Source organism: Musca domestica, unplaced genomic scaffold (genome assembly GCF_030504385.1).
Source record: "Musca domestica strain aabys unplaced genomic scaffold, Musca_domestica.polishedcontigs.V.1.1 6, whole genome shotgun sequence".
In the NCBI taxonomy this organism is placed as follows: domain Eukaryota; kingdom Metazoa; phylum Arthropoda; class Insecta; order Diptera; family Muscidae; genus Musca; species Musca domestica.
In genome coordinates this window covers 18,109,398-18,119,386 of record NW_026712363.1, presented here as the reverse complement: position 1 = coordinate 18,119,386, position 9,989 = coordinate 18,109,398, and the positions used below count along the sequence as shown (strand labels likewise).

The 9,989-nt window shown below is 36.6% G+C and overlaps 2 protein-coding genes across 2 annotated transcripts; one reads left to right on the top strand and one right to left on the bottom strand.

Annotated features, from left to right (window-relative positions):
* The first annotated feature begins 1,254 nt into the window (after positions 1-1,254).
* Positions 1,255-2,271, top strand: LOC109614210 (uncharacterized). The gene is made up of 2 exons (XM_020039563.2): positions 1,255-1,769; positions 1,831-2,271. Exons 1-2 carry the CDS (start codon positions 1,299-1,301, stop codon positions 2,155-2,157), a joined length of 798 nt encoding a protein of 265 aa, XP_019895122.2. The 5' UTR covers positions 1,255-1,298; the 3' UTR covers positions 2,158-2,271.
* Positions 2,240-2,650, bottom strand: LOC101891502 (zinc finger protein AEBP2-like). The gene has a single exon (XM_005176223.2). It carries the CDS (start codon positions 2,648-2,650, stop codon positions 2,240-2,242), a length of 411 nt encoding a protein of 136 aa, XP_005176280.1.
* Between the last annotated feature and the right edge of the window lie 7,339 nt (positions 2,651-9,989).

Here is a 9,989-nt window from a genome sequence, read left to right as displayed (position 1 = left end):
CCAATGGTCATCCAAAATTCTAGAATTCTTCCCTGTCGTTAACTCTCTTCTCAGGCGTGTCGATGGGCTTCAATTGTGTGATCAGGAATTTTTTTCTGTTTTTGGTTCATATGAACTCTAAATATTTTGTGATCATCCCCAAAAGCAAGAGGCCCCTCTGTATCTCCAAATTTAGACTCATCTATGTGATTTGTTTTTATATCGGCTGTAAGTAATGTTTGTATTTTTTCACACAAAAGTAGTGGTCCACTTTACCCGCTGTCCAAAACTCTCGCGAGATTTCGTGTCCTTTGGTTTCTACTTGTGACCTTTTTCACGACTGCAAAATCAAGAACATTTTCAGTTGTCAGTCCATTTCAAACCTTAAATAGATTGCGGACATCTTTAAAAACAATAGGCCTAGCCCTTCTGAGCCTAACCCTACTCTTATGAAAATTTTCGTGAGGATCGGACGATAATTGCAATCTGTATATAATAACCCCAACCTGTGTTGTAAGGTGAAAAAATATTACAAAATATATACTTCAATATTATAAGTCAAATTGAAAAAATCGCATGCGATATAAAATATGAAAAAATAAAAAAAAAAAAATTATGCGATTTTTTTAGATTTTATAATTTTATCCCAAGAGGACATTTTGAATTGATAAAATTTGTCAAAATCGGTCCAGCCATTACTGAGATATAAGCATTCTAGCTAACGTCCCCTTCCTTTGTACATTGTATATATTTCGCTACATATATCCGATATATTTACAATGGCATCCACGTAACGGCCGGGATTAAAAATATTCGCGGTTTAATGAAAAAATTGACTTTGATTTAATACAAATGTCTTAGCCGATGACCAACAAAATTGGAAGGCTTCTGTCCAGCCCTAAACTCTAGCCCCATGCTAACTTCCGCGTCGAACTGCAATATCAAGAAATTTTTCAGTTTTTGGTCCATTTCAACCCCTAAATATTATGCGATCATCTCCAAAAGCAATAGGGTTCTTTTCTGGCTCTAGCCCCACCTCCATAATTGTGACCTTTAGAGTGATTACAAATTAACATGGGTAGACGGACGGACGGACATACATAGCTAGATCGACTCAGCTCGGCGAGATAGGAAGATACATATACACTTTCCTATGTGGGAAACCAATATTTCGAGGTGTTACATAATTTTTGGCCCAATCAAACTTGTAATACCCCCAACACATAGTGTTGTACGATTTTTAAATATTTTTTTAAAATTGAAAAATGATAATTTTCATTCCTTCATTTTTAGTTCTTCTTTGCCTTTTTGTGGGCTCAATGGCAATGCCCACAAAAATGGAGGCCACAGAAGCTACAACTACCGCCAAAGAAACTAAATCTCAAATGGGCCTACCAATGACTGAAAATAAAACTGTGGCCGAAGCTGAGGCTCTAATTGAAAGTTTCAAGAAGGCAGCAGGCGAAAACAAAGACAACATGGATAGCTCTAAAACCGAAGAACCTAAAATCCAAGGCAAGAATGCGGGAAATGTTGACCAAGACAAAGACATCAAGGCAGCCGAGGAAGTGAATAAAAAAGAAACCGACAAGGTTAAAAAAGATATGGAAAATAAAAAAAATGTCGAGGACACAGAGAATCAAAGTGGCTCCTGGAATGATGAAAATGATAGTTTTTGGTCGCTGCAGCATCGTTATCCCGATCTGACCCACGAGGAATTCCATGAAATCAATCATGAAGATGCCATACCATTGAACTTTCTTAAGGGTTTTGCCCTTAACGGCGAAGAGGTGAGTAGATAAAAGAGCACCATTCAAGAAAAGAAATAATAATTTCCCTGCTGTCCTCTAGGGAAAGGAAGTAGGTAAGGATGGAGAAAAAATAAATGATTTGGCCAAAATAGCCCCAGAATTATTCCTGCAACCTGAAAATCCAATCTATTTGACAATACCCATTGTAATCAACTCCCATTCAACACTGCCCATTTCATTGTCGATTGGTGGCAATAAAATCCCCTTGGATGCCAACAGCAAGGAGATTACCCCTCCCCTGATCAAGAAACTCAGCTATGCCGCAGCACCGCCAAGGGAAACCAATCGTCATCGTAGCAACTTGCGTACCAAAATCTATGCCCGAAACAAACGTCATGAGGTGCAACAATTTGCCAGACCACTCTAAGGATAATGACAATCTTTTTTTATTTAATTTTAATAATTTATTTGCTTAAATTTAAATAATAAATAATTTATTTGTTTCTAACCTACAAAATATCATAGACAGCCTTTAGGAACCGCTTATCTTCCATAAAACGTTGTTCACCCTGATCATCATCGTCTTCTTCCTCCTCATCATCGCCCTCGTCCTCTTCATTGTCATCTTCTTCTCCCTCATCGGGGGAAACGCCACCACCACCACCGCCGCCTTCACCTCCATGTCCCCCGGCAGCTATGTTATCGGCAAGCAATGATTGTTGTAACTCCTCCTCTTCCTCATCATCCTCTTCTTCTTCATAGTAATCATCATCGGCAAAGGCCTGGCGTCCCTGTACTCTTCCCACAGTCGATTTTGTTGGACCAATTTCCGAACGATCCAAAAGATCAACCACTCTGCCAGAAGTCAAATCCAAGTACACAAATAAGACAACAAAACCTGCCAACACCGTCAACTTCATGTCTGCTGTCATTCAACTGTCACCTCCATTCACTCAGCCACTTGTAATTTATAGTCAAATTTTTGGTAACTCTCCTAAACATATGCGTTTTGAAAACTGCATTCGATCTTTGCTCATTTCCCCCCTCCCCTCTCTAATATCGTCGGCTTATCTAAAAATCTCACACTCATCGGTCTGGTCTGTTTCCTCAATTTGAAAAGAAGTGAAATTTGATTTTTATTGCAAATTAAAAATACAAAAAAAGATTTAATGGGCATTTTGTAAGATTCACAAAAATTGAACTCTAAAAGCATTGACGAAACCACTTTTTTCAAGTCGTCTGACGTGGTGTAACCTCGGCCAAAGGTTTTATTAAATTTTATTAACTCATCATTTTAATTAAACGATCGTAAAATGGTTTGAGTGATATTTGTATCAATTTTTCGGATGGAAGAAAAATTTGCCCAAAGCGACGGACATCTCTGTTCAGTACACGTGCTGTATTGAAATTCAAATAAAATCGATTAATGAAATTATAAGCGAACTTAAATTAAGTTCCCTTTATTAATGATTAGGTCTGTCTGGTTATCCAGAAATTTGTAACAATTGTTGCAAATTGTTACTGGCAAACAAACACAAAAGTTCTGCAAAAGAGAGCAAGAGAGAAATATTGCCACCTTTTTAACGGAGAGTTTGAGGGATACATTTTTTCTTGAGATATTTTCCATTGTGTTCATCCTAGGAAGAATAACGTTTTTGGTGATTGGAAATAGATAGAAGCAAGAGAGAAGAGAGAGAGAGGTTGTAGCATAGACATAGAAAATTAGGATCAGCAGGTGTTGCCTACATCGTTTTAGGGGTTTGAGTGAATAAACCTGAAATCGGACTAAGGATATATATGGGAGCTATATACAAATCTTAGCCAATGTCCATAAAATTTGGAAAAGGTATTTCCGGGCTCTATAAGATATCTGGTACCAAATATCATTGTTGTATATATGAAACACATATATGGAAGCTATAGCTATATCTGAACCGATTTTCTTTGAATTCTATGTATTTGCTTCTAGACTGAATTCGGTTGGACGTGCCAAAATTCAGTCCATTTGGGCTGATATTGATCATTTGGTGCACAATTAACCCGAAATCGGTTGAAGATATATAAGTGTGGATATAGCTCCCTGAGTCTATTTTGATTCAATTTGGCAGAGATATTTTGCTCGGAAATACCTTTTCCAAATTTTATCTGGAACGGCTCAGATTTGAATATAGCTTTCATATATATCCTTAATACTCAGAAATAACTTTGCCAAATTTGATATACAACTTCTCAGATATGGATATAGCTCCCATATACAGGGTGAAATAAAAACCAGTAAGGAAAAGTCAAAAGTCAGGCGGGGCCGACTATATGATACCCTACATCACTATGCACATTTAGTAGAGACCCGTAACAAAGAATTTATTTGAAGTAGATCACACCACCTATCAACATTTGGCTTTAGAACAGTTATAGTTTGGTTTTAGAGGGAGCTAATAAATTAGAGCCATATAGAATTCTGAATCGATTTTTACTATAATTGACGGAGGCATTTTAATCTTTTATGCCAAGTAACATTGCTATAGAGTGCCTGATATCACTTCGAGAATGATTATATTAAAAACCAGTAAGGAAAGCTCAAAAGTCGGGCGGGGCCGACTATATGATACCCTACACCACTATGCATATTTAGTAGAGCTCTCGTAAAAAGGTTTACACAGAGCACTTCAGAGCTCTATGAGATATTTGGTACAAAATCAAAATCTATCTAATTCTATCGTGCATTTTACGAACTATAGCTATATCTGAACCGATTTTCACCAAGTTTGATGTATTTGATTCTAGGCTGAATTCGGTCAGATTTGCCAAAACCCAGGACATTTGGGCTGATATTGGACATTTGGTGTGCAATCAACACGAAATTGGATGAAGATATATATAGGAGGTATATCCAAATCTGAACCGATATTTGTAAAACTGAAAAAGAGGATATTTCTTGGCTGCATCTGATACCAAATATTATTCTTGCATCGTACATTTTTCGAATTTGAGGGACTTAAAGTACAAATCGGATGAAAGGTATATATAGGAGCTATAGCTGTATCCGACCGATTTTCACTAAATTTGATGTACCAATATTAGCCATTTGCTGCACATTTAATCCGAAATCGGATGAAGATATATTTGGGAGCTATAGCTATATCTGAAACGACTTTTACTAAAATTGGTGTCCTTGCTTCTAGGCTGAATTTGGCCAGATATGCCAAAATTCATGCCATTTCGGTCATTCATATCATTCCTGTGAAGAGTATATTACGAATGTAAGGGACTTAAAGAGCAAATCGGATGGAACATATATATGGAGCTAGAGCTATATCTGAACCGATTTTTACTAAAATGTGTGTACTTGCCTATAGGCTGGTTTCGGTCGGATTTGCCAAAATTCATGCCATTTGGGCTGATATTGGCCATTTGATGCACAATTAACACGAAATCGGATGAAGATATATATGGGAGGCATATCCAAATCGGAACAGATTTTAATAAAATTAAAATCAACTATTTTTGGGCTTTATCTGATAACTGGTACCAAATATCATTTCTGTGGAGTGCATATTACGAATGTGAGGGATTTAAAGACGAAATCGGATGAAACATATATATGGGAGCTATAGCTATATCTGAACCGATTTTTACTAAAATTGGTGTACTTGCTTCTAAGCTGGTTTCGGTAGGATTTGCCAAAATTGATGTTATTACGACCATTTGGTGGTCAATAACCCGAAATCGGATGAAGATATATATGGGAGCTATATCCAAATCTGAACCGATTTCGATAAAATTTAAAACAGCTATTCCTGTGCTCCATCTAATACCTGGTACCAAATATCACGGTTGTGGAGTGAACATTACGAATGTAAGGGACTAAAACACTAAATCGGATGAAACATATATATGGTTGCTATATCTATATCTGAACCGATTTTCACTAAATTTGATATACTTGCTTCTAGGCTGAATTTGGTCCGATGTACTAAAATTCAGTCCATTTGGACTTATATCGGCCATTTGGTGCACAATTAACCCGAAATCGGATGAAGATATATATGGGAGCTATATCCAAATCTGAACCGATTTCGATAAAATTACAAACAGCTATTTCTGGGCTGTACCTCATATCTGGTACCAAATATCACGGTTGTGGAGTGAACATTACGAATGTAAGGGACTAAAACACTAAATCGGATGAAACATATATATGCTTGCTATATCTATATATATCTGAACCGATTTTCACTAAATTTGATATACTTGCTTCTAGGCTGAATTTGGTCCGATGTACTAAAATTCAGTCCATTTGGGCTTATATCGGCCATTTGGAGCACAATTAACCCGAAATCGGATGAAGATATACATGGGAGCTATATCTAAATTTGATCCGATTCTCACCAATTTCAATAGGGTTCGTCCTTGGGCCAAAAAAATATTGTTTGGAAAATTTCATCTCAATCGGATAATAAATGCGACCCGCATTTTGTTCACAAGAATACATGGACAGACGGACGGACGGACGGACGGACGGACATGCATAAATCGACTCAGAAAGTGATTCTATGAAGGTTCTCAAAAGTAACTATGGGTCTATCTCGTTTCCTTCTCCATGTTACAAACAAATGCACAAAGACATAATGCCCTTACCACTATGTGGTGTAGGGTATAAATATATATCGAAGCCGAGTTCCACAAAATGGAAACGTACGTCCCGAAATTCACCCCATTTTGGCTGATATTACACATTATTTGCACAATAAACCTGAAATAGAATTAAGGATATATATGGGAGCTATATACAAATCTTAGTCATTCTTGAAAAAATTTGGTAAAAGTATTTCTGAACTCTATAAGAAATTTTGTACCAAATAACATTGCTGTCGAAGGCATATTACGAATATGAGGGACTTAAACACCAAATCGGAGGAAACATATATATGGCAGCTATAGCAATATCTGAACCGATTTCCTCCAAATTTAATGTAATTACTTCAAGACTAAATTCGGTCGGATGTACCAAAATTCAGGTCATTAGGACTGATATTGGCCATTTGGCGCACAATTAACCCGAAATCGATTGAAGATATATATGGCAGCTATATCCAAATCTGATCCAATCTTGATAAAATTTAAAAGAGGTATTTCCGAGCTCTGGTACAAAATATAATTGTAGTCGAAGGCATATTACGCATATCGGGGACTTAAAAACCAAATCGGATAAAACATATATATGGGAGCTATAGTTATATCTGAACAGATTTTCACCAAATTTGGTGTACTTACTTCTAGACTGAATCCAGTCGAATGTGCCAAAATTCACATTATTTGGACTGATATTAGCCATTTGGTGCACAAGAAACCTAAAATCGGATGAAGATATATATGGGAGTTATATCCAAATCTGAACCGAACTTGATAAAATTTGATCTATGAAGTGCTAGGCTGTATCAAGCACATGCTTGTAGGCTGAATTCGGTCGGATGAAGAAAAATGCACATCATTTGGACTGATATTAGCCATTTGATGCCCAAGAAACCTAAAATTGGATGAAGATATATGTAGGGGCTATATATAAATTTGGACCGATTTTCACCAATTTCAATAGGGTTCGTGCTTGGGCCAAACAAGTGTTATTTAGAAAATTTCAACTCAATCGAATAATAAATGCGACCTGCATTTTGTTTAAAAAATACATGGACAGACGGACGGACATGCATAAATCGACTCAAAATTTGATTCTATGCTGATCACCAAAAGCAACTATGGATCTATCTCGTTTCCTTATCCATGTTACAAACAAATGCACAAAGACATAATACTCTTACCAGGGTATAAGAACTGCAACAAAGTCAAACGCCATCATTTTGAATGAAAGCAAAAAATGTCGGAAATAGCTTTAAATTTTAGAATAGGATTAGATTTTATGGCCTTCAAACGGCCAATGAAACCGTCACAATTAACGGCGAAACTCTTGGTTAAGGAGATCGACACTTTGGTATTTTTAGTGTCAACCTTGCTTTCCAAAATACTCCAGACAAAATAGTCCAACGGATTGGTATCCAGAGATCTGATGAGATGAAAAGAGGAACCTCATTTTGTAAACATTCTTGGGAGGCGCGTGCTGAGTCCTGTTGGAATGTCCAAGGTCTGCGGCCAAAATATTTGCGTGCCTAAGGCTTTAATACACCCTCCAGAATATTTTCGCGATAATATTCGGATTCGATACCTGTTGGCCAACCTGGCAAGTAAACATGATAATTTTGTTTTATTTACAAACTGCTGGACAACGAATGTTTCCTCATCGGAGAAAACCAAATTCGGCAGTTTACTACTTTCGGCCAAGCGAAACAACTTTTTAGCTCTTTTGAGTCTATTTTTATACCCTACATCACATAGTGGTAAGGGTATTATGTCTTTGTGCATTTGTTTGTAACATGGAGAAGGAAGCGAGATAGACCTATAGTTACTTTTGAGGATCTCCATAGAATCACTTTCTGAGTTTATTTATGCATGTCAGTCCGTCCGTCCGTCTGTCCATGTATTCTTGTGAACAAAATGCAGGTCGCATTTATTATCCGATTGAGATGAATTTTTTCAAACAACATTTGTTTGGCCCAAGGACGAACCCTACTGAAATTGGAGATAATCGGTAAAAATTTAGATATAGCCATATATATCTTCGTCCGATTTACCTTTTATTGTGCACCAAACGTCTAATATCAGCCCGAATAGTATGGCATTTTACAAATACAACCAAATTAGGCCTGAAAATAAGTATGCCAAATTTGATCGAAATCGGTTCAGATATTGCTATAGCTTCCATATATATTGTTCATCCGATTTGTTATTTTTGTTCTCCGCCGCCGTATTATGCACTCTGTAACAACAATATTTTGGGAAATATATCACATATAGCTCAGAAATATTATTGCCAAATTTTATCGAGATCGGTTCAGATTTGGATATAGCTCCCATATATCTTTATCTGATTTCAAATTAATTTTGCACCAAATTGGCAATACAAGTCCGAATTTAAAAGATACAAATGCTTCGGCATATTTAGTCCTTTGAACTTTAAATTATAATTATAATCATAGCGTGTATAATTGAATTCTCCCATAAAAACTTTTAAATGTTATGTGGAGCTCTACTAAATTAGCAAAGTGGTGTAAAATCGGCCCGCCCGACATTAGGACTTTCTTTACTGGTTGTTTATATTTTATTTTTTGGAATTTCAATGGTCGAATGGAATATCGATCAAGTCGCTTCTTTAATTTTCGAACAATTTTTGCTGATGTTGCTATTTTGTTCCGTCCACTTCCTTGACGTCGGGCTACGCTATCAGTATCACGGTAACGAGCGATGGTACGAGACACAAAAGATTTATTAACATTTAAATGCTAGAGTGCTCTAACCGTAGCCACTTATATATAGATGCTGAGCGTCTCCGAACTCGATCTGAGTCTGGTAAAAATATTACGATAGAACGAGTTTAAACCAAATAAACCTTTAAGAGGACGGACATACCTAGATCGACTCCAAATGTCCTGAAACGGAATTGGTACTAAGAGACCCGGGTCGAAAAACCGCCGAGGTAGCTTTCGGCCATATTAAATGTAGCTATATGGCTGAGGTTACAAAAATATGAGATATGTCGAAAAACAGGCTTATACTGAAAAGCTTTTTTAAGTCGAATTTTTACCGACAATCAAAATACCACGTTATATAAAATCAATGCTAAATAGTTTACAAATAGCTGAAACTTTTCTGCAGAATGGCATCTGTCTGTTCAAAATTATAGCTAATATAGAAGGAAATTCGTGTGAATCCTTCGAGATACTTAAAATCAGAAGGTACTGTTTAATAAAATAGACGAACCGATACATTTCTCTCAGAAAAAATTTTGAAAGCAAGAGAAGACGAAGACCAGATTTCCTTAAATTGGGCTGGGGGCAATAAGGAAACGTCCTTAAGGAATTTGAAAGATCCTACTCACTTTTGACTATAAAATGCTTCTATTTGACTATCAGTGACAACTAGAAGTTATATGACAAGACTTTCAGCAATTTTCAGCCAGCCATAATGTACTGGGCTATTTTGTGTCCCCAAGAATACCCTCTTAGTTGAAAATTTATATAATATTATAGAATCTCACATTGGATTTTTAGAGAGTTTGGAGTATTTTGGTCTTTGGTCAACACCAGTACATGGAGTACAAAAGCTCTCCCTTGTTCCCCACACATAAAATTAGACGTTTCCTCCCATTTG

Coding starts and splice junctions, on each gene's coding strand:
- LOC109614210 (XM_020039563.2), top strand. CDS start 1,299: ATGGCAATGCCCACAAAAATGGAGGCCACAGAAGCTACAACTACCGCC. Junction 1,770..1,830: donor TTGCCCTTAACGGCGAAGAG/GTGAGTAGATAA, acceptor GCTGTCCTCTAG/GGAAAGGAAGTAGGTAAGGA.
- LOC101891502 (XM_005176223.2), bottom strand. CDS start 2,650: ATGAAGTTGACGGTGTTGGCAGGTTTTGTTGTCTTATTTGTGTACTTG.